The sequence below is a fragment of the Hemiscyllium ocellatum genome, chromosome 11 (assembly GCF_020745735.1).
Source record: "Hemiscyllium ocellatum isolate sHemOce1 chromosome 11, sHemOce1.pat.X.cur, whole genome shotgun sequence".
Classification (NCBI taxonomy): Eukaryota; Metazoa; Chordata; class Chondrichthyes; order Orectolobiformes; family Hemiscylliidae; genus Hemiscyllium; species Hemiscyllium ocellatum.
The window spans coordinates 97,779,528-97,805,202 of record NC_083411.1 but is presented as its reverse complement, the minus strand read 5'-3'; the positions used below and the strand labels follow the sequence as shown (position 1 = coordinate 97,805,202).

The 25,675-nt window shown below is 41.7% G+C and overlaps 1 protein-coding gene across 2 annotated transcripts in view; it reads left to right on the top strand.

Moving 5' to 3' along the window:
* The window catches only part of cenpi (centromere protein I), a 121,418-nt gene that overhangs the window by 83,070 nt on the left and 12,673 nt on the right, over window positions 1-25,675 (top strand). For both annotated transcript variants that reach the window (XM_060832743.1, XM_060832742.1), the window contains 3 exons: window positions 16,125-16,234; window positions 18,064-18,199; window positions 21,356-21,480. In XM_060832743.1, the coding sequence (XP_060688726.1) occupies window positions 16,125-16,234; window positions 18,064-18,199; window positions 21,356-21,480 (371 nt within the window). The remainder of the gene's footprint in view (window positions 1-16,124; window positions 16,235-18,063; window positions 18,200-21,355; window positions 21,481-25,675) is intronic.

Genomic DNA, 25,675 nt, shown 5'->3' with positions numbered 1-25,675 from the left:
TCTTGGGTGTCGAGTGCTCACTGCCCACGTTGTCATCATCCTCATTGTGAACACTGGTATAATTTAATCGATTTCCTTGCAAAACTGTGGCCTACTTAGGACATGGCAAGACATGTGCTCACAATATTACTATTCCTCAGGAATAGGAAGCCGCAGTGGAAACAAAGATTAATTTGCACAAATACCTGGTGCTGGTCACAAACAAGAAGTACATTGGAAAAATTGTGCATTTTCTAGATTTCACACGTCTGGGAGTATGTATAGATAAACGTTTCAATCTGATACCAGTTATGAAAAATTCCATATGTTTGGTTTGTTAATGCTATTTATTTGTGATGTTGCAACTTCTAAATTCACTTTTACAGTGGAAATGTTGATGGAAGTATTTGATTTTCGAGAACAATGAATCTATGTGCTACTTGCTGAATTTGTGTGCAGCTGATTCTGTGCATAGCTTTGTGAAGTTAAATATGGAGGTGGCCATAAACTGCTATTTCAGAACTATGCGTACAGTGGGAAGAGGCTGCAAGTCCACCTGGAGCTTATGGCAAACTTGAATCGCCTCTCTTGTAAAGCTCCTTTGACCAATGGTCCTTGGCAGTTGGTTGGTATGTTTCTATGCCCAGCTTTAGAGTTATCAACAATTATGAGCTATATCCCTTGAGTGCAGCCTCTTAGTTTCCCCTAACTGTTACTTCTAGCAACAGAAGAGAACTACCAATGGGGCGCAAATAGTGAAAGGTGGAGATGTGGAGGCTAAATAGGACCTTCTCGAGAAATAGTATGAAGACAGATGGCAAAAAAAAAGACTTTAATAGTTCTACTAAATATAAGACGTAATTTTAAGTTTACTTCAGTATTCACTTTAGATAGTTTCAAAGAGGCATTATGAAAATAGTAAGTAAGATGTTAATAATAAAGAAGTGATTTGTATGAAGTCATAAATTCATTGCTGTCTGACTGATGAAAGGTAGAGATTTCCATTTTATGTCAGACCTGGCAACAAAACATTGGATGACTAGCAAAGTGATCAAGGATCTAGTATGGTGGATTTCCAACAATGGAATATAAGGAAATTACTGTTTTTGATAAGTACTCCAAACTCCATTCCTCTGCCAGATCTTGTTGCATTCTCTGCCATCCCTCTTTCTGATAATAAGCTAGTTGATTTATAGTATCAGTGTCATATTTGTTTCTAAGATAAGCTTCTGATCTCACACACATGCTTTCACTGAAATGACCGATTTCCATCTCTATAAATTTCATCCATACGTTAGCCTACCTGTTGAAATTCTCATTTCAGTCTTGATTTCCCCCAGGTTTGATGACTCCAATACACAGTAACTTCTTTTAAACTCATTTTTGGGACTTGGGTGTTGCTGGCTGGCCAGCATTGATGACCTATCCTGTTTGCCCTTGAGAATGTCGTGATGATCTGCCTTCTTAAATCGCTGCTGCCCACTTGCTGTGGGTTGACTCACAATATTGATACAGAAGGAATTCCAGGATTTTGACCCAATGACTGTTGAGGAGTGGCGGTATGCTTCCAAGTCAGGGTGGTGAGTGGCTTGGAGGGGAACTTGCGGGTGGTGGTGTTCCCAGATGCCTGCTTCCCTTGTCCTTCTAGGTGGCAATGGTTGTGGGTTTGGAAGGTGCTGTCGAAGGATCTTTGGTGAATTTCTGCAGTGCATCTTGTAAATAGTACATTGCTGCTGCTGGTGGAGGGATTATATGTTTGTAGATATGGTGCCAATCAAGCAGGCTGATTTGTCCTGGATGGTGTCAAGCTTCGTGAGCATTGTTGAAGCTGTAGCCATCCAGGCAAGTGAGGAATATTCCATCACATTCATGACTTGTACCTTGTAGATGGCACTTTGGGGTGTCAGGAGGTGAGTTACTGGCCACAGTATCCCTTGTCTCTGACCTGCTCCTGTCGCCACTGTGCTTATGTGGTGAGTCCAGTTGAGTTTCTGGTCAATGGTAACTCCAAGGATATTGACATTGGGAGGGGGGGGGGTTCAGTGATGGTAATACCATTGAATGTCAAGGGACGGTAGTTAGATTGCCTCTTATTCGTGATGGTCAATATCTGGCATTTATGTGGTGTGAATGTTACTTGCCACTTGTTGGTCCAAACCTGAATATTATCCAGATCTCATTGTATTTGAGCACGGACTACTTCAGTATCTGAGGAGTCATGAATGGTGCTAAACACTGCGCAAACATCGGCGAACATCCTCACTTCTGATCTTTATGACAGAAGGAAGGTTGTTGATGAAGCAGCTGAAGATTATTAGGCCTTGGAAACTACCCTGAGAGACTCCTGCAGAGATGTCCTGGAGCTGAGATGACTGACCCTCCACAGCCGCAATCATCTTGCTTTGTGCCAGGTATGACTCTAACCAATGGAGTGTTTCCATCCTGATCCCTATTGATTCCAGTTTTGCCAAGGTTCTTTGATGCCATACCTGATTTAAATGCAGCCTTGACGTCAAGGGCTGTCACTGTCCCCTCACCTCTGGAATTCAGCTCTTTTGTCCATGTTTGAACCAAGGCTGTAATGAGATCAGGAGCTGAGTGACCCTGGAGAAACCCAAACTAGATGTCACTGATAATTTTAAAACACAAATCAAGGTGAAAACACTAGGTATACTAGTGATGGACACACAAGAGTTGCTTTCACGACTACTTTCCGGGACGAACTGAACAATGTGCGACCTGAACGGTACATGGTGTTCGGATTCTGAAAATGTGTTTGAATTTTAGAGCAAACTTTTCTCAAAATAATTGTTCGGATTCCAATTTGTTTGAATAATAGGGGTTCGGATTCCGGGTCACCACTGTATATGGGCCAAATGCTGGCAAATGGGACTAGATTAATTTATGATGTGGTGGTGCTGGTGTTGGACTGGGATGAACAAAGTTAAAAATCACAATACTAGGATATAGTCCAACAGGTTTATTTGGAAGTATTTCGAAATAAACCTGTTGGACTATATCCTGGTATTGCGATTTTTAACTTTGTTCATCCCAGTCCAACGCCTGTACTCCAAATGAACCTGTTGCACTATAACGTGGCATCATGTGATTTTTAACTAGATTAATTGAGGTCACATGGACAAGTAGGACTGGAAGGTCTGATCTTCACCGCTACGGCTATTTCAACTTGCCTGGCCACCTTCAGAGAATTATGCGTGTGAGCTCCAAGTTCCTATATCTTGTATTTAACTCAGAGTTGTACCATTGAGCATATATTTCTCCTACCAAAATGCATTACCTTGCATTTGTCTGCATTGAAATTCATCTGCCAAGTGTCTGCCATTTGGCCAGTTTTGTCAATGGCCCTCTGAAATCGCTCAGCATTAAGTTCACAATTCACTGTTTATCCTATGTGAGAATCCCTGCAAATTTAGGGATTTTTGTTCTCAAATATTCATCTCCAAATCATTTATCAAACTCAAAAAACAAGCCTCCCAACACCAAATCCTGGGAAAGACTTTCAACTCATCTCCAATCTGAGAAATGCTCACATACAAAGTTACTGCCACGGACACATCAATCCCAAACAGTATTAATTTTTTAAGCCACCTGCCATATGGCACAGTGTCTGATGCTTTCTGAATGTCCAAATATGCAACATCCACAGCACTACCCTTATCCCACCTCATCAAATAACTCAAATCAATTTGCACACTTGACCTGCCCTTGACAAAGCCATGTCGACTGTCAAAATTAATTTGTTTTTCTTTTAGTTTATATATTGCGTTATATGTACAGTCATCCTGCACGCATTGAAGGAATGTCTCCTCTTCCGTTCCTCACACTCTGTGTTTTTCTTAATCTACACTAGGGTAATTGAAAATACCAACTATCACAACCTAATTTTTCATCAGGTTTTCATAATATGCCTTCAAATGATCTCTTTTAATTCTTCCCTACTCTATGAAGGTCAGTAATAAATTCCCAATCAAGGTCATTGCTCCCTTAGTGTTTTTCACTTCCAGGATTCTAATTCCGGAAATGCATCCTATTCAAGGGCAATAATACTGTTTTTACTAAAAGCCACATAACCTGAAATGTCAAGTATCCAGTCCTGTCTGGCTTGAGCCACATTTCTGTCAAAGCTACCATATGTCATATACCTGCTGTCATATTCCCCGAGAGCAATTTCTGCTAACAGTTCTTCAATTTTGTTCATGATATTGTGGATTTATATCCATACAATTTAACCCTGCCCTTATTTCTTCCTTGCCCACTGGAAGGCAACCATTTCCTTGTTCACTGTCAACAATTAAGCCTTTCCTCATTTCGTTTTCCAATTCCCCATCTCTCTTTCACCTTCTCTGGTGCTTCCAAAATGAGGCTCATTAGTCAACCAACCCCATTGCTTTACAAGTTTAAATCCAGTCCCACTGTACTGTGTTCTCCCTCAGGCAGGACATTAGTTCTACCCTGTCAGGTAAAGCCCATCCCTTTTGAACCGCTTTCTCCTTTCCCAAAAGTAACTCAGTGTCTCAAAAATCTGAACCCTTCCCTTTTCCATCATCTCTCAAGCCATGATTTACTTTCCTGATATGCTTTAGCATAAATGGTGCAACTTGTATCACAGCATTTCTGAGATTACTTCTCTCTAGGTCCTGTGTTTCAACCTACTCCCTAACTCCTGAAACTGATTGATTGTGCAAGTCCTCTATGCTATCCATCCCTATGTTAGATTAGGTTACTTACAGTGTGGAAACAGGCCCTTCGGCCCAACAAGCCCACACTGACCCACCAAAGCACGACCCACCCAGGCCCATTCTAACATTCATAACCCACCCTACATTTATCCCTTCACCTAACACTATGAGCAATTTAACACAGCCAATTCACCTCACCTGTGCATTTTTGGACTTTGGGAGGAAACCGGAGCACCCGGAGGAAACCCACGCAGACACGGGGAAAATGTGAAAACTCCACACAGTCAGTCGCCTGAGGTGGGAATTGAACCCGGGTCTCTGGCGCTGTGAGGCAGCAGTGCTAACCACTGTGCCACCGTGCCACCCATAGTACCCACGTGAACCAGAAGCACTGGTTGCTTACCCTCCCTTTCCAGACGTTTATCTAGCCATTTTGTCCCAAACCTTTGCACTCGAGACAAAAGACTGTATAGAGTCACAAATTTGGCTGCAAATTAGACAGTCTAATCTCTTAACCTGTTGAGTCACCACTACTGCGACCTTTCTAATTTGCCTATCAGCCTCCCTCTCTTCCAAAAATAACCTTGGGTAACAGTTTCCCTTGAGTCATCCACCTTCTATTAACTCGTGTAGCTCACTAAATAGGCATCTAAAATTTCATACCTGTAAGACAGCTTCAAGGAGTACTGAATTTCCTGGACTTGCTGTCTCATAGAACATAGAACAATACAACACAAAACAGGCCTTTTGGCCGTCAATGTTGCACCGATCTGTGAACTAACGTAAGCTCATATCCTCACGCTATCCCATCATCATCCATGTGTTTATCCAAGGATTGTTTAAATCTCCCTGATGCGGCTGAGTTAACGACATTGGAATGCAGGGCATTCCACACCTGTACCACTCTCTGAGTAAAGTATTTGCCTCTGACATCTGTCTTTAATATATCACCCTTCAATTTGTAGTTACGTCCACTTGCATCATTTGAGGAAAAAGAGATTCATTGTCTACCCTGTCTAACTGTCTGATCATCTTGTATGTCTCTATCAAATCCCCTCTTAGCCTTCTTCTTTCCAATGAGAACAGACCCAAGTCTCTCAGCCTTTCCTCATAAGACCTTCCCTCCAGACCAGGCAACATCCTGGTAAATCTTATCTGCATCTTTTCCAATGCTTCCACATCCTTGCTGTAATTGGGCGATCAGAACTGAACACAATATTCCAAGTGCGGCCACACTCACATTTTGTAGAGTTGCAGCATGACATTACAGCTCTGAAACTCAATCTCTCTACCATAAAACCTAACACACCGTATGCCTTCTTAGCAGCACTCTCAACCTGGGTGGCAACTTTTAGGGATCTATATACATGAACTTCAGGATCCTTCTGCACATCCACACTATCAAAAATTCTGCCTTCCTTTTATTCTTCCCAAAATACCTCACCTCGCATTTGGCTGCATTGAACTCCATTTGCCACCTTTCAGCCCAATTCTGTAGTTTATCTAAGTCCCCCTGTAACCTGCAACATTTTTCTACACTATCCACTATTCCACTGACTTTAGTGTTATCTGCAAACTTACTAATCCATCCACCTATACCTGCGTCTAAGTCATTTATAAAAATGACAAACAGCGGTGTCCCAGAACAGATCCTTGTGGCACACCACTAGTAACAGGACTCCAGGTTGAATATTTTCCATCAACCACCACTCGCTACCTTCTTTCAGAAAGCCAGTTTCTAATCCAAACTGCTAAATCACCCTCAATCCCATGTCTCTGCATTTTCTCCAACAGCCTACCATGTGGAACCTTATCGAAGGCTTTTCTGAAGTCCATGTACACCACGTCAACTGCTCTACCCTCATCCACATGCTTGGTCAACTTCTCAAAAAACTTTAATGAGACCTGCCCTCGACGAAACCATGTTGACTATCTTGAATCAAATTGTTGCTTGCAAGATGATTATAAATCTATCTCTTATAGTCCTTTCCAAAACCTTTCCTACAGCAGACTTTAAGGCTCACTGGTCTATAATTACTTGGGTGACCTTTACTGCCCTTCTTGAACAAGGGCACAACATTTGCAATTCTCCAGTCCACTGGTACTAAACCTGTAGACAATGACAACTCAAATTTCAAAGCCAAAGGCTCCGCTATCTCCTCCCTAGCTTCCCAGAGAATCCTGTGATAAATCCCACCCGGCCTAGGGGGTTTGTCTACTTTCACTCCTTCTAGAGTTGGTAACACCGCTTCAATAATAAGAGGACACTCTTTCAAGGTGAGAGGTAGAAAGTTTAAAGGGGATACACGCGGCAAGTACTTCACACAGAGGGTGGTGGGCGTTTGGAACATGTTGCCAGCAGAGGTGGTAGAGGCAGGCACAGTAGATTCATTTAAGATGCGTCTGGACAGATGCATAAGTAGGTGGGAGCAGATGGATACAGATGCTTAGGAATTGGGCGACAGGTTTAGATAGTTGAATTGGAGCAGCTCAGTTTGGGGGGCTGAAGGGCCTGTTCCTAGGCTGTAAATTTTCTTTGTTCTTCTCTTCCTTACTAACCTCAATCCTTTCTAGTCTAATATCTCGTATCTCATTCTCCTCCTCTACAATATTCTCCTTTTCCTGAGTGAAAACCAATGAGAAATATTCATTTGGCACCTCTCCGATCTCCACAGGGTCCACACACAACTTCTCACTTCTGTATTTGACTGGCTCTATTCCTATCCTAGTCATCCTTTTATTCCTCACATACCTATAGAAAGCTTGAGGGTTTTCCTTTATTCTACCTGCTAAAGACTGCTCATGTTCCCTCTTTGCTCTTCTTAACTCTCTCTTTAAATCCTTCCTAGCTAATCTGTAACTCTCCATCGCCTCATCTAAACCATCTTGTCTCACCATCACATAAGCCGCCTCCTTCCGCTTCACGAGAGATGCAACTTCTGTAGTAAACCATGGTTCCTTTACCTTATCACTTTCTCCCTACCTGACAGAGCCATAGAGTCATAGAGATGTACAGCACGGAAACAGACTCTCTGGTCCAACTTGTCCATGCCGACTAGATATCCCAACCCAATCTAGTCTCACCTGCCAGCACCTGGCCCATATCCCTCCAAACCCTTCCTATTCATATACCCATCCAGATGCCTTTTAAATGTTGCAATTGTACTAGCCTCCACCACTTCCTCTAGGTAAAAATAATGACTGCAGATGCTGGAAACTAGAGTCTAGATTACAGTGGTGCTAGAAAAGCACAGCAGTTTAGGCAGCATCCGAGGAGCAGGAAAATGGACGTTTCAGGCACAAACCCTTCTCAGGAATGGAGGCAGAGTGCCTGCAGGGTGGAGAGAGAAATGAAAGGAGGATGGGGGTGGGGAGAAAGTAGCATAGAGTACAATAGGTGAATGGGAGTGGGGATGGAGGTGATAGATCAGGGAGGAAGGTGGAGTGGATAGGTGGAAAAGAAGATAGGCAGATAGGACAAGTCATGGGGACAGTGCTGAGCTGGAAGTTTGGAACTGGGGTGGGTGGGGGAAGGGGAAATGAGGAAACTGGTGAAGTCCACATTGATGCCCTGGGGTTGGAGTGTTCCGAGGTGGAAGATGAGGCGTTCTTCCTCCAGGCGTCGGGTGGTGAGGAAGTGGCGGTGAAGGAGGCCCAGGACCTTCATGTCCTTGGCAGAGTGGGAGGGAGAGTTGAAATTTTGGGCCACAGGGCGGTGGGGTTGATTGGTGCGGGCAAACTACTCCTCAGATGCTGCCTGAACTGCTGTGCTTTTCCAGCTCCACCACTTCCTCTGGCAGTTCATTCCATACATGTACCACCCTCTGTGTGAAAAGGTTGCCCCTTAGGTCTCTCTTATGTTTTTCCCCTCTCAACCTAAATTTATGCCCTCTAGTTCTGGACTCCCCAACCCCAGGGAAAAGACTTTGTCCATTTATCTATCCATGCCCTCATGATTTTATAAACCTCTATAAAGTCATCCCTCAGCCTCGACATGCCTATCAAGGACACGCAATATCTGTTCCTTAAGCTAGCTCCATGTTTCAATTGTCCCCATCCCTTACATTTTGCTACCCCATTCTATGCAACCTAAGTCTAGCCTAATCGCACTATAATTGCCCTGGTCCCATCAATAACTCTTGCCCTGTGGCATGTACCTATCCCTTTCCATCGCTAGACTAAACGTTACTGAATTATGGTCACTCTCTACAAAGTGCTCACCTACCACTAAATCAAACACCTGGTCTGGTTCATTTCCAAACATCAGATCCAGTGTGGCCTCCCCTCTTGTCGGCCCTTCGACATACTGTGTCAGGAAACCATCCTGCGCACATTGGACTAAAACTGATCCATCCAATGTATTAGAGTGAAAGCATGTCCAGTCAATGTTGGGGAAGTTAAAGTCCCCCATAATGACCACCTTATTTCTTTCACTCCTCCCCAGAATAATTTTGCCGATTCTCTGCTCCACCTCCCTGGAACTCTGCGGAGGCTGATAAAAAACTCCCAGCAGTGTGATCTCTCCTCTCCTGTTTCTAACCTCAGTCCATACTACCTCAGTAGACTAGTCCTCGTCAAAAGTTCTTTCAGCCATCTTTATACTGTTTAGATCAGAGTGGTGCTGGGAAAGCACAGCAAGTCAGGCAGCATCCGAGGAGCAGGAAAATCGACATTTCGGGCAAAAGCACTTCATCGGGAACAGAGGCAGGAAGCCTCCACCCTGGAGGCTTGTTTCGGATATTTCTGGTGTTGAAGTAGACACACTTCAAGCCAGCTTGCTGTCTGCCAACACATTTCTGTGACCATGAAATCTTGTCCATGCCCTCCCTACTCTCATCCTCATGTGCGCTGGAACTACACTTTAGGTTCCCATCCTCCTCCGGAGCTCGTTTAAGTCCATTCGAATAGCACCAGCAAATTTCTCACCTGGGATATTTGTACCCCTCTGGTTCAAGTGAAGACCATCCTGTTTGTGGAGGTCCCACTTCCCCAGAATGAGCCCCAATTATCCAAGTACCTGAAACCCTCCCTCCTGCACCATCCCTGCAGCCATGTGTTCAGCCGATATGTGGGCGGCACGGTGGCACAGTGGTTAGCACTGCTGCCTCACAGCGCCTGAAGACCCGGGTTCAATTCCCGACTCAGGCGACTGACTGTGTGGAGTTTGCACGTTCTCCCCGTGTCTGCGTGGGTTTCCTCCGGGTGCTCCGGTTTCCTCCCACAGTCCAAAGATGTGCGGGTCAGGTGAATTGGCCATGCTAAATTGCCCGTAGTGTTAGGTAAGGGGTAATGTAGGGGTATGGGTGGGTTTCGCTTCGGCGGGTCGGTGTGGACTTGTTGGGCCGAAGGGCCTGTTTCCACACTGTAAGTCTAATCTAAAAAAAAAATCTCTCCCTTTTCTTTGCCTCGCTATCATGTGGCACGGGTGACAAACCTGAAATAACAGTTCTGTTTGTTCCAGCTCTCAGCTTCCACTCTAGCTCCCTGAAATCCTGCCTTACATCCCTATCCTCTTCCTACCTATGTCGTTGGAACCTATGTGGACCACAACTTGGGGCTGGTCACCCTCTTCCTTCAGGACCCCAAAGACACGATCCGAGACATCACAGACTCTGGCACCTGGGAGGCAACACACCAAACATGAGTCTTGTTTGTTTCCCACCAAGCCTTCTATCTGACCCTCTACCTATCTCCTTTCCTTTTGACGAATGATCACCTCTCATCTGCCATACAAATGCTCCCCCAATATCTGGTATGGCTATTCCAGAAACCTCTAAACCTGTGTGGAGTGCATTAAGGAAAGTTACTGCTCTGAATCAACCACATATTGTTCAGAGACTGCTACTCTGTGGCACTTCAGGCAAATGTGAAAACCTGGATGTCTTGTGTACATTGAAAACCACCTATCATTTACAAGCCAAATATCATCATCAGCTTTTACAGAGGTCCTACCATCTTTACAGGTCAAGATGGTGTACACTATTTAAGCTCTGTTGTTTCTAAGCCACAAATACATTTTCAGTCAGCTCCTTATGTTTTGGTTCAAGGCGTATAGAGAGAGGAATATTTGGGGCTTGACCAAGGGTGGGGTATGATGGTTCAATGGTTAGCATGGTTGCCTCACAGCGCCAGGGACTCAGGTTGGATTCTAACCTCAGGACACTGTAGAGTTTGTATATTCCCCCCTTGTCTGCGTGGGTTTCCTCCAGGTGATCCAGTTTCCTCCCACAATCCAAAGATGTGCAGGTTAAGTGAATTGGCCATGCTAAATTGCCCATGGTGTTCAGAAATGTGTAGATTAGTTGCATTAGTCAGGGGTAAATATAAGATAATAGGATAGAGGAATGGGTCTGGGTGGGTTACTCTTTGGAGAGTCGGTGTTTCTGTACTGTCGGCATTCTGTGACTCTTTGACACCAGGTCCTCTGTAATCTCCTTCTTAGATGTGGTGAGACTCCTCCCCAGTTGTTTCTCACTGTCGCCCTTTATTGGATGCCCTTCCTCCTGTTGGGCATCAGATCCTCTGTGATTCCCTTCTCACTCACTGAATGAATCGACTTCTCCCAGAATCCTCACCAGTTGTTTCTCACAGTTGCCCTTGTTTGGAGAGACCTATTTGGACAACTGCCACACAGACTAGACAGGCAACAGCTTGAGAGTCATTTTCATGGAATTATATGAGAAGGAAAGGATGAGGCAAAATGGGAGGATATTTAATTGGGGAAGAGGAAACTATGATGCGATTAGACATGAGTTAGGAAGCATGGATTGGGAGCAATTGTTCCATGGTAAAGGCACTCTAGACATGTGGAGACTGCTTAAGGAATAGTTGTTGCAAGTGATGAATAAATATGTCCCTCTGAGACGGCAAGAACTGGTAAGATAAAGGAACCTTGGATGATGAGAGCAGTGGAGCTTCTCGTCAAAAGGAAAAAGGTAGCTTACATCAGGTGGAGGAAGCTAGGGTCAAGCTCAGCTCTACAGGATTACAGGCAGGCGAAGAAGGAGCTCAAAAATGGTCTGAGGAGAGACAGGAGGGGGCACGAGAAAGGTTTGGCAGAACGGATTAGGGAGAACACAAAGGCATTTTACACTTATGTGAGGAATAAGAATGGTCAAAAAAAGTGTAGGGCCGATCAGGGATAGCATAGGGAACTTGTGTGTGGAGTCTGAGGAGGTGGGAGAAGCTCTGAATGAGTTTTTTGCTTCTGTCTTTACAAAAGAAACAAACTTTGTAGTGAATGAAACCTTTGAAGAGGAGGTATGCATGCTGGAATGGATAGAGATAGAGGAAGCTGATGTGCTGAAAATTTTGTCAAACATTAAGATTGACAAGTCGCCAGGCCCGGACCAGATTTGTCCTCGGCTGCTTTGGGAAACGAGAAATGCAATTGCTTCGCCACTTGCGAAGATCTTTTCATCCTCGCTCTCCACTGGAGTCGTACCTGAGGACTGGAGAGAGGTAAATGTAATTCCTCTCTTCAAGAAAGGAAATAGGGAAATCCCCAGCAATTACAGATCAATAAGTCTCACGTCCGTCGTCTGCAAGGTGTTAGAAAGGATTCTGAGGGATAGGATTTATGACCATCTGGAAGAGCATGGCTTGATTAAATGCAGTCAACACTGCTTTGTGAGGGGCAGGTCATGCCTCACAAACCTTATTGAGTTCTTTGAGGATGTGACTAGAAAAGTTGATGAGGGTTGAGCTGTGGATGTGGTGTATATGGACTTCAGCAAAGCATTTGATAAGGTTCCCCATGGTAGGCTCATTCAGAAGGTCAGGAGGAATGGGATACAGGGGAACTTAGCTGTCTGGATACGGAATTGGCTGGCCAACAGAAGACAGTGAGTGTTAGTAGAAGGAAAATATTCTGCCTGGAAGTCTGTGGCGAGTGGTGTTCCATAGGGCTCTGTCCTTGGGCCTCTACTGTTTGTAATTTTTATTAATGACTTGGATGAGGGGATTGAAGGATGGGTCAGCAAGTTTGCAGATGACACAAAGGTTGGAGGTGTCATTGACAGTATAGATGGCTGTTGTAGGCTGCAGCGGGACATTGACAGGACGCAGAGATGCGCTGAGAGGTGGCAGATGGAGTTCAACCTGGATAAATGCGAGGTGATGCATCTTGGAAGGTCGAATTTGAAAGCTGAGTACAGGAGTAAGGATAGGATTCTTGGCAGTGTGGAGGAACAGAGGGATCTTGATGTGCAGGTACATAGATCCCTTAAAATGGCCATCTAAGTGGACAGGGTTGTTAAGAAAGCATATTGTGTTTTGGCTTTCATTAACAGGAGTATTAAGTTTAAGAGTCGTGAGATCTTGTTGCAGCTCTATAAAACTTTGGTTACACCGCACTTGGAATACTGTGTCCAGTTCTGGTCGTCCTATTATAGGAAAGATGTGGATGGTTTGGAGGATTCAGAGGAGGTTTACCAGGATGCTGCCTGGACTGGAGGGCTTATCTTATGAAGAGAGGTTGACTGAGCTCAAACTTTTTTCATTGGAGAAAAGGAGGAGGAGAGGGGACCTAATTGAGGTATACAAGATAATGAGAGTCATAGATAGAGTCGATAGCCAGAGACTATTTCCCAGGGTAGAAATGACTAATACGAGGGGTCGTAGTTTTAAGCTGGTTGGAGGAAAGTATAGAGGGGATGTCAGAGGCGGGTTCTTTACACAGAGTTGTGAGAGCATGGAATGCGTTGCCAGCAGCAGTTGTGGAAGCAAGGTCATTGGGGACATTTAAGAGACTACTGAACATAGTTCATAGAAATTTGAAGGTGCATACATGAGGATCAGTGGTCGGCACAACATCGTGGGCTGAAGGGCCTGTTCTGTGCTATGTTCCTTCAATGATACTGACATAACCATCCTTGAGTGCCCTGTCCCACTCCCAGGACAGACCCACCAGAAGTGTCAGCAGAGAAGTATGCAGTTGAAAGGGAGTTGCCCTGTGTTAGTCCATATGAAATCTACAACATCAAGTCAAACATTGCAAGAAAGTCTGCTGATTACCATCCAATTCTTTCTTTCTTTCTGCTGATGAATCAGTTCTCCTCCATGTTAAACTATCAAACTCATGCATCAACTTTGACTCAAAGCAGAGTGCAGGAGAGCACGTCGAGAGCAATACCAGGCATATCTTAAAGGTGTCAACTTGGTGAAAGTAAAATGCGGCAATACTTGCATTCTAAACATTGGAAGCAGCTTGCAAGAGACAGAGCTCAGCAATCTGACAATCAACAGATTCTCCACAACAAGCCACACCCAGTTGTGAAATGTGGTGGACAGTTAATCAACTCATTGGGAGAGGAAAGTCTAAAAACACCAATCCTCAATGATGGGGCAACACTGCACATGAATTAAAAAGACAAGGCCAAAGCATTTGCACGCAACTTCAGCTAGAAGCATTTGATGTAATGGGTTCCAAAGAAGTATCTGAAAACATTAATTCTGTTTCTCTCTCCACAGATGTTGTCAGCCCTGCTGAGTTTCTCCAACCCTTTCTGTTTATTATTGGAGCTTTTACCACCAAATATAATTATTTGCACAGAGAGTCATTCCCCTATCCCCACTGCTTACTGACCTCTATTGTTTCCAATTAAACAATGTCTTAATTGAAAAATCATCAGATTTTAACATTCTTGTTCCGCTGCCTACATGGCCTTGCCCCTCCATAATTTTGTAATCTTCTCCAGCCCAAGAACCTTTTACGGTATCTTTGCTCTTCTAGTTCTAACCTCTTCTGATAATTTTAATTGTTTCGATGTTGTTGATTATGCTGTCAGCTCAAAAGAGTCCTAAGTTTTAAACTACCCTCCGCTTACTTATGCTCTTTACCTTGATTTCCTCCTTTAAGACCTGCCTTTAAACCTGTCTGTTTAGCCAAGCTTTTGGTGAAGTGTTGCCATATGTTGTTGTCATGCATTTTTGATAATGCTCTTGTGAAGTACCATAAGTAATTTCATTGTATAAATGTAAGTTGCTGTCAGCATTGTCCTTTTGGGTGGAAAGTGCTGTGCTACTCAAGTTAAACAGGAGTAGCATTGGCACAGGTATGTTAGCAAACATTTGCTAAAATGAAAATATCACATTCCCCAACACTGATATACTTCAGCGTAAAATTGAGCATGTGCTGCATTGCAAAAGGTTTGTCAAAATAAACATTAAATTGAGGTTTGTTTTGCCTTTTTCTGGACTGAGAAATAGAAGCTTTTACATTTAAGCCATGCGTTTAACAAATTCAGTAATTTTGTCTCTGGGCCAGTCAGTTGCTTTGTTTGTGTACAACTGATTGCAACTCAATGCTGTTAACTTAGTTATTTTATGGAGGTGGAAATGGGCATTTTTAGCATTGGCACGGGTACGCGATTGGAAGTTCATCTTTTGGTCAAATGTGACTCCATGGTTATAAACAGTCTGGTTTAGTTTCAAACAATTGCCAGGGAGAGAGATGTAGTTAGCAAGGGGCTAGAGATGATAGTGGGGATTATAAATTATAGCTTCAGTGTTCGTAATATGTAATTGGAAGGTATTGCTACAAATTCTGTACTGGATTTCAGAAAAAGAATATGATAATGGAGTAGTTGGCTAGAGGAGTTACATGAAGGTAGAGGTGTAGGGATGACGACAGTTTGTGAATTCTGAGAGAGAGTATGATACATTTTGATTGGGATAGTATTGCTGAGCATGAGAATCATGTTGGTCATTGGCTGAAGCGGTAAAGTAAGAAAATATCTATTGTGGCGTTAGTTGGGAAGGACTTGAATTGAGGTGAAATGTTGAGGAATAAATGACAGAAATTGGGAGGGGGGTGAAATTGGCTGCGGTGTGATTTCGTAATAGGTGCTAAACTGACAAAGTGACTGAATAAAAATCATGGAAGATATAACCAGATGAAAAGTTAGGATAAAGGGGTCATTGCACTAAGCTTTTGATATACATATAGAAGAATATTGCATTATAGATTGCAAAAGCTTGTTGACAAGTGAATGGACATTCTGCAGGGAAATGTGTAGAGGGTTGAGAGTTGATCCACTGGCAGAGTCTACAGAGTCGGCAGTGGAGAGGAGTGAATTGGGCAGGAAGGAGATTAATGATATTAATTGCCAGCAAAGATGCTGGGTGGCCGTTCAGCAAGAGAATGCAGTGGGGTCTTGGGGAAAGAGTATCTGAGAAAAGAAAAATGAAAGGAGTTTAGATGGGTAAGTAGAAAAGACATCTTTTAATAAGAACATAACAGAGAATGGTGAGCTGAAGCCTGAAGCAGCCAAAGTGGACTTTAGGAAAGCTGAGGCTTCAGAGGCCTCATTATGTAAAAGTTAGGAAAAACACAATAAAAGCCATGAAAATAGATAGATTTTTTAGGATTTCTTTTTAAATATATACACTTTCAGCAGGTTAGTCAATGAATGTGCTAATCTTCCTTGTATTATTTCTCCACAGTGCAGTGTAATTGAGAGTCTCACCAGCCTGTTGATGAAATGGCTAACCTGGCATTCTGTGTGTGTAGCTGATTTGGACAGACAAAGTCCCAATGTTTTACAAAGTCCACAGTGAGTATCTAGTAATACAGGACATTTCCACAAAACTAGTTGACAACCTGGCCCTATGCTTATAGATTAACTTCAAAGTAGCTTTGCATTGAATTTCCTCAAATTATAATCATCCATGCTAATTGGATAATTGTTGGAAAAGTTAACTGGAGCCATCCTGACTTAATTTTCTGTTGACTGATCTCAGGCAGGGCAGCAGAAAGCTTGTAATTGATCACAGTACATCCAGATTCTTCTTCTTGAGTTCTCTGCCTGAGAGCAGGTCTGACTCAGTGCTGCAATCTCCCCCATGGGTTGGACAAGGAGAAGGTCCCAAGTCCATTTCTGCTGAAACATGGATTAAACCCTGTATTGTTAGTACCAATGTGATTCTCCTTGGTCATTCAGCCAACTGACGACTTGAGGATTGAGCTGCTGTGCCATAAAATTTCACATGCAAATTCTGGAGCACTGAATAGTCATGGCAGAGCTACAATTTATTTTCATCATATCATTGACCAGGAACCTCTCCCTGTCATGTGTCTGTGTTCAAAGGATTTACAAGTTAGCACTGAACCTTCTTTGTCAAGTTTAGAACACAACTTCTTTAGCCATAAACATGTTCTCATGTTAATTGCTATCCAGCAGCTTTCTAAAACTTCATATGAATGGACATTAGCTGAAGGTATATTGTGGCTTTGCTGCAAGATCTTTTGACTGAATGTTCTGTCATCTGTCAAAGCCAAAGCTCAACATGAAAGGGCATGGATAGGATAAATAGACAAGGTGTTTACCCTAGGGTTGGGAGTCTAAAACTAGAGGGCATAGGTTGAAGGTGAGGGGGGAAAGATTTGAAAGGGACCTAAGGGACAACATTTTTCATGCCAAGGGTGGTGCATATTTGGAATCAGTGGTCAGAGGAAGTGGGGAAGATTAGTACAATTACAACATTTAAAAGGCATCTGAGTGGGTATATGAATAGGAAATGGTAAGAGGGATACGGGCCAAATGCTAGCAAATGGGACTAGATTAATTTAGGATATCTGGTCGGCATGGAGGACTTGGAACTAAGGATCTGTTTCCATGCTACGCATCTATGTGACTCTATAATAGTCTAGGGAAGAGAAAACCATTAGTTAAACCAGGCAGTTGAAGTATTTTTATGGAAAAGGTGGTTAAACGTTTTAAGTAGAGGCTGGTCCAAGGTGTGATTGAGTGAACATTTCAGTGGAATTAATTTTGGACTCCAAGCAGGCAGACAAAATAGGCCAAGTGCTACCAGCTATATTGTAAGCTTCTTTACTTCTGTGATTTACAGTAAGGCAGTGATTAATTTTTTTTTGTCATACATAAGCTGAGGTGTTTTGAGCTATGTACAGGGTTTACAAAATTGTTTGCTCGCATTTCAATTACTGTGCATTCACAAAGTTTTAATCTTTAATGTTCTGTTTTCCTAGATTCTCTAAGTCATCATTATTTCTCATGACATCTCCTGAATTAGTAATTCTGTGGCTGAGAGAATAAAGGCACACCTGTTTCTGGAAGTTGTCTCAAATTATTTCTAGATTCTGTAGGATCATTCCTTAAAATTAACCCTGCCTTATTGGAAAACTTATTTTTATTCACTTGCAAGGCTAAGATTGTGAAATGATCATATTCATTCTTAACTGTTTTGTTGCCTGCCTGCTTTGTGATATTGAGCTCAGTAAACGTACACTCAAACGATCTATACTTAGCAAAGAATGTTTCAGATCTCTTTCTGTAGCTCTATAACTTGTAGGCTTTAAGATTGTGTGAATAAAAAAACAAGTTGAAGAGAACGTTTCTTTGAAAATTGTTTGTGCTTTCAGGAATGTTTCTCTTTCTGGATTGGTGAATTCAGTTTCTGAACTTGTGGAATTTACTGCAAGAATTTCAGTCGTAGCACTTCACATGGAGGCCTACAGCAGTCTGCTGTTGCATTTCATTCTCAATTTCTATGAGACGGTAAGAGAGGTTGATTCATGCTTAGAAAACTATTTTTTGGCTGTTAGATTATTAATGAAATGCAATTTAAGAGGCATGCAATTTGGAATTTGAATCCTTTCCCCTTCTTCCACCCCTGTAAAGTCTGACATATATTCAAGATTGACTTTTTTAAAATTTGTTTGTGGGCTGTTGCTGGCTGGGCCAGGACTTATTGGCCATCCATAATTGCTCTGAAGAAGATGGTGGTGAACTGCCCTCATCAGTTGCAGCAGTTCTCAGAAGTAGGCACACCCACAATGCTGAAGGGAGAATTTTGATCCAGTGATGTTGAAGGAATAGTGATATGGATCCAAGTCCGATCAGTGTGAGATATTGCTATATTATACAAATATATTCAAATTTTTGCTGTTTTTTAATAGAATAACATTGTCCTTTTACGGATGTTGTCAATATGTTTCATCCTTGCCATGTTTGCTTGATTATTCAAAGTAATTTCTAGTGCTTAAAATCATTTATTGGCATCCTGAATTGCCCCTTTGTGGTGAGCTCCCTTTGAATACCTGAAATTTGCATAGCATAGATATACCCACAGTGCTGTTAGGGAGTTACAGGATTTTGATCTGACAACATTGAAGGAATGATGTTATGGTTCCATGTCAGGATGATGAGTGGTTTGGAAAGGAACTTGCAGGTGGTGGCATTTGCTGCCTTTATCCTTAGAAGTAGTAGAGGTCGTGAGTTTGGAAGGTGTTGAAAGAGTCTAGGTGTGCATCTTGTAGGTGGTACACGGTGCTAAACACTGTTCATTATGCCTGGAGGATTGAGATGTTTTATGGAGTTCCAATCAAGTGGGCATCTTTGTCCTGATGATGTAGTTTTTAAGTGTGACTGGAGCTGTACTCTTTTGGACAAGTGAAGAGTATTCCATCACACTCCTGACTTGAGCACCGTAGATAGTCGACAGGTTCTGGGGATTGAGAGGTGAGTTTGTCACTTTACTCATGCTTTTGTAACCACAGTATTTATATGGCTGGTCGAGCTCAGTTTCTAGTCAATGGCAACCCTCGGGATGTTGACTGTAGGAAATTCAACAATAATAATGCTTTGAATGTCAGGTGGTGAGGTGATTCTCTGCCACTTGTGTGGCATATATGTTGTGCACCACATATCACCACAAGCCTGAATGTTGTCCAGGTCTTGTGCAATGTGGACACCATCTGCTTCAGTGTATGAGGAGCCATGCATACCAGTGAACATTGCAAAGTGATCAGCGAACATCCCTGTGTCTGACCTTCTGATGGAAGGTGATGTAGCTTAAAGAAGTTGAAGAATATTGGGTCTTGGACACCATTTTGAGGAACTCCTACAGTGATGTATTATTACTGAGATGATTAAATCTTTTTTCTACTTTGTGCACTCTTGTTCTGATCTCGCTAACCAATATACTTAATTTAAATTATAGCACACCTCATTTAACTTTGAAAAGGAATTAAATAAGTACTTGAAGGGAAATAAATTATGGCTTTCTGTCAAAAGGTTAGGGGTTAGAATTAATTGCTTAGGTCCACCAACTGGTACTCTCTCTCGAGTGTCTTAATATTTAATGAGAAATTCAAAAACTCAGTGACTTGATCAAAAGAACCACGCTGCAAGATGTGAAATTTTTAAACAAAAAAAACTTTGCTTAAGTGAGCACTTCTAATGTAACGCTACAGTGTGCCATGACTTATAGTATTAATCCAGTTCCTCTTGACTACTTAATTCTACTAAGGTGCCTTACACGCAACTTGAAGTTTTATTCACTTCCTTTTTTGGAACCAAATCAAATATGCTGTGCTACAGCTTTCCGTGATTCATTTGAATTTCTCTTCATTGCTCTAGCTATTCTCCTGAAGTATGAGATTTCATAGGGATTTTACCTTTAGTTTTTGGCTCAGTGACCTTCCAGTTTTCTTCAACCTCCTGTTACACTGAACATCTTGGTTCAAGCTTGGGCCCTACTGCACTTGTCCTTAGTGACTTCAGCATCAGGGATACCCCTGGCTTCTGTTGACCAGACTTTGGGCAAATTCAAATTCTCCCTTGGTTTACTTCTAGGCTAACTAGGATATACATCCTATCAATGGGCCATTTAGCCTAATGTCTGCTCCTATGTCTTATGGGTGGATGCATTACTCCTTTCCAGTTGGCAGCCGCAAGAACATATAATTTATTCCACAAATAGCTTCCCCTATTCAGTTCTCCAGGCAACAAAAAATGCTTTTCACCTTAGGAACAAACAGCAGATTTCAGCACAACAATCTGACACTGATACCATCTGTATTGGCTTCAAGAGACCCAAAATCTTTCCATTGTGGACACAGCACAGCTGTAATTGCCCTCAGATGTAAATATCAGTCACCTCCCTCTTGGTAACACAACTTGAGTTTCCCCTTTGATCTTTACTAATTACTACACAGATCTTCTTGGTCGTTCAGATTCCTGCACAGGTTACGTGATTACTTTTGATTGCTCTAAATTTAAAGGTTCAGACCCAAACTATAATCCTCTTGCAAATCAAAAAATGCAGTTCTCCAGCATTATGATATGAACATGATCACTGAAAGACAAGCTATACATGTTCAGTGGGCCAAATTACTACTTCTCATGTTCTCTTTTAAACTGCATGGTTCCGCAATAATCTGAAACATAACTCTCTTGAAACAAAGTGTGTAAAATCAATATTCACTTGAGTGTACAGACACTGTCACACTGCAATGTATCATTCTATGGAGCTGGTGTCAGAAGAATAAGAGTTCGGGGTGTACAGCTGACAAAGGTTATTAAGATAGGAGATGGACTTGAGTTCAATGAGTATAAAAGTGGCTGAGGTTCTGAAAGTCAGTGTAGTTCAGTTAAAATAGGAAATGATGTTTGGGAGTTGGTTGGGATAGAACTTTGGAAGCAGAGAATGGATGAGCTGATGTTTATGGAGGTGTGCAAAATAAATTGTTGGTGTGGTCATGAAAGACATACATTAATTATTACTTAACTAACTTAGCATTTATTTTTAACTGTGCTGATGCTCTTCAAAGCTATCACTTGGGCTTTGCTTATGGACAATCCTGATACCACTGTTTATTATCATCATAATATTTCTAGTTGCTTTGTGATTTTATGGGATTTTTTCTTCAGGTATCTGATATGTATTTGAAATACAGTCTGCCCCTGGTGATTTTGCCACCTGCTGGTATAATTTATCCAGCATTACTGAGTTTGGAATCGGTGAGTCTGAATCAGCTGTGTCACATTATGTACAGGTGAGTATTTCATCTGCTAAAGTGCATCTTATTGACATAGAATACCTCTACAAACTGAAGCACTTAAATACATTTGATATGTTAAATCATGAGAATGAAAAGTACCCATTTTTGAATTATTTGAAGCAGAAATGTTCTTCAGCCTTCAGTTGAGGATTTGTAGGTTGCTGGAGAAATGTACTGTTACTAATACTATTTGTTCATTTATTAGGAATAATGGGTGCGTGTACATTAAATAATATTGAATCTCCCTTAGTGACTGATTTCAGACACTAGGATGTTACAAGCATTGAAGTCATAGAATTGTACAATATCGAAAGAGGCCCCTTGGCACTTCGTGCTTGTACTGGTCAGCAAGCACCTGTGTTCTTGAATCCAATTTTCCAGCACTTAGCCATAGCCTTGTATGCTATGGTGCTTCAACTGTTCATCTAAACACTTCTCAAAAGTTGTGATCATTCCAATCATACCTCCCTTTCAGACAGTGAGTTCCAGATATCTACCATCCTCTGAAAAAAATTCTTCTTTGAATTCCCCTATAAATCAGTTGCACTTTATTTAAATCTACGGCCCCTAGTTATTAACCATCCCCACCCCACATCTTACTGATCAGATGTGCTATATTCATGTCTAGATCATTAATGTACATTTCAAACAGCAAGAGATCCAGTAGCAAGCCATGCAGTACACCACTGCAGTCAGGTTTACAGGTCACAAAAGTAACCTTTGACCATCACCCTCTGCCTCATTTCACTCAGCCAAGTTTGGATCCAACTTACCAAATTGCTGTGATTCCCATGAGCTCTTACCTTCACCAATTTCATATTTTAAATTCACTGGCATTAGTTCCCTCATTCGTCCCGACAATGCTTCTTAAATAATAGTGCCACATTAATTGTCCTCCGGTCATGTGGCACTTCTGTGCCAAGATGAGATTAGTAAATAATGTTTGGATTTTGCAATTTCCCCACTTGTCTCCAAAAACCACCTCCCTTGCCTCCTACAAACAGCCTGAAATGCATCTCATCTGAGCCTAGCAACTAATCCAATGTTAAGCCTTATAGAATCATAAACACTATAGCTGTCTCAACTGTAATTTTCGAGTAAAAAATGAGGTCTGCAGATGCTGGAGATCACAGCTGCAAATGTGTTGCTGGTCAAAGCACAGCAGGTTAGGCAGCATCTCAGGAATAGAGAATTCGACGTTTCGAGCATAAGCCCTTCATCAACTGTAATTTGTTCAAGTATATCACAAATCTCTCGTGGATTTCTACACCTGCATCATCCTTTTCTGTAATGAGTATAGATGCGAAGTATTCATTTAAAACCTCACCTAAGTCTTTTGGCTTTATTCACAGTTTGCTTCTTGGGTTGCAAATGGGCCCTACTATTTCCCTGGTTATTTTCTTAATATACTGATTAAATACCTTTGGTTTTGTTTCTTATTTTACCATTAGGATTTTTTCATGCCATCTCTTTGCTTTCCTAATTTTTTTAAGGCCACCCTTTATCTTTAGACCATCTGATATTGTAAACAACTGAAAACGAGCTTCCCAATTTCATCCTGCACAATCCTTGACATCCAGGGGTCTGTACTTATTGATCCACTTTTCACATTGATCGGAGCTTTCACTATTTCATTTTGAAAGAGTACCATTTCTTGGAATTAGACTTTCCTACAAGTAGTTGCTTCCAGTCCAATTTGACTAATTCCAGTTTTGTCACATTAAAGTAGACCATCTCCCAATACAATTTTTTTTATTTCTAGTTCATCTTTGTCCTTTTCCGTAACAATCTTAAGCCTTACTGAGTTAAGGTCACTATCACTAAAATACTCTCCCACTGGCTTTGTTCTCTAAAATTAGGAACAACACTTGAACTGCTTTCTACATGTTGATTTAAAAAGGTCTCCTGGATACATTTTTAAGAATTCCATCCTCTCTAAGCCTTCCATGTTTTGCTTATTCCATTCATATTGAGTAAGTTGAAATCTCCGATTGTTACCCTACTAATTTTACATGTCTATGAAAGATACTTACTTGACAGCAATAATGTCATATCACCGTGTGTTATTAAGCATCTTCAGTTGATCTGCTTGCTTCTTTGACTCATTACTCTTAAAATAAGTGCATTCCAAACTTGCTGTGTTCCTAATGCCTTCATGTTTTAAATTCATTCACGGAACGTGGGCATCGCCAGCCTTTATCGCCCTTCCCTCATCACTTAAATGGCAGTAAAGAGTCAAACACATTGCTGGGGTCTGGCGTCACAGGTAAACCAGACCAGGAAAGGACAACAGTTTCTTTCTCTAAAGGGCAATTGTGTATCAGATGCGTTTCTTCAATATTCAACAACAGTTTCACGATCATCATTAGACTACAAATTCTAAATCTGCCATGGTGGGATTCAAGCCCAGGTTCCTGGAACATTACCTGGATTGCTGGATTAACAGTCCAGTGATAGTACCATGAGGTCGTCATTCCCCCCTTAACAATACATGCTCTGTCTGCAAGACTGACTTAGGTTTTCTGTGTATCACTCCCTGTAGCATCTCCATTCCTTATCCCACTCCTTTGCCAAATTAATTTACCCCCATGAAGATGAGCAAATCCACCCATAAGGATGTTGGCTGTTTTAAGGTTCAGCTGCAAACTGTCAATTTGTACAAATGCCACCTTCTCCAGTGATCCAGAAATCTAAAGCCCTCCTTTCTGCACCAGCACATCAGCTTTACATTCTTCTACTCTAATAACCTACACGTTTACTCATTAGTACATGGAACCAGGAATAACCCAGAGATTACAAATTTAAGATGCTGCTTTTCAATCTGCCACCTAGGTCCCTAAATGCATGTTACAGGATTCAATCTCTTTTTATGCATGTTGTTGATATTAATATGAACCACAATTTCTAGCTGTTTGTCCTTCAGAATGCCCTACAGCCTTTCAGTGACCTCTTGATTCTAGCCCAAGAAAGGGAACATACATGGGAGTCATGTTTGCAGCGCTCTAGACTCCTCATTACTAAGTGTCCTTCCACTGTTGCTCTTCTTTCTGCTTGCCCCAGTACTGTTGGGCTCTGGCTGCATTTCCCATAGGAACTGTCACACTTGGAATTTTCTAGTACAGAAAAGTTGTTTTGTTGTTTGAGGTGCACTTTAGCACTTTCCAGAATACATGGCTGCCTCCCTTCAAGCTGGTGGTCACCCATTCCTTCTCTGAATGCTCTTCCTTATGTTCTGGGTGACCATATGTAAAAATTCAGTTTTGTTGATATACTTCAGTGTCTGCAGATATGCTAATTCAGATTGCCAGCAGGGTCTGTTATTTATCATATAGTGCAAGCTATGCAACACATGAGACTGAGCTCCCTTAAACGTACCTTAAATGTCTCTTAACCAAAATTTATGTCTAAATGGAAAATTTAATTTCTTTTACTATAAATTGTAAATTGAATGAACATTTTTCTCACCCTAACAAATCAGGCCTCTCTCCTGTTCTGTAGTCACAAGAAAGTTACATCTCTGTAATCTGATGTCACTACATATAGCACTGGTCAGCCATTCCACCTAAAATGGTGTCTAATTTGAACTCTAATTTGGGTTGAATAAACCAATTCCAGTGTGGGTAATTATTAAGAAGTTGAATTGTCAATTGGCCTGTGTATTGGAGAAAAAAATACAAGTCCCTTTTTGTCATTCAGTGTCATTTGCTTGAAATGTGTATGAAAGGCTCTTTTTGTGCAGTGATGGTATCTTTACCTCTGAACCAGAAGGTCCAAATTCAAGTCCCACCTACTGTCTAAAAAGAGATTTGAAAATATCCTGAAAAATATATGATTTACTGGCCAGGTCAGTGCTCAGGTGAACCAAATTCTACTGATTCATGCTTATTAGAATTAAGAGTAATCCTTATGGCAGCAGTCCGAGTGGTGATAATGCAGCTTGATTTTATAATGAGACATGTTAGAATGGTTCTGAAGAAAGATCCTTGACCATCGAAACTGTTTCTTTCTCCAAACATATTGCAAGGCCTGCTGAGTAGTTCCAACATTGTCTGCTTTTGTTTGAACGTAACAGCCTGTTTTTTACTTCTAAAGATTTAATTGATTGAAGTCTTTAGCAATAATGTCCCATGCTTCCTTTTAGATTTCATAATTCTTAACTGCTTTGCTTTCTTTCTTACTCCCTATTTTG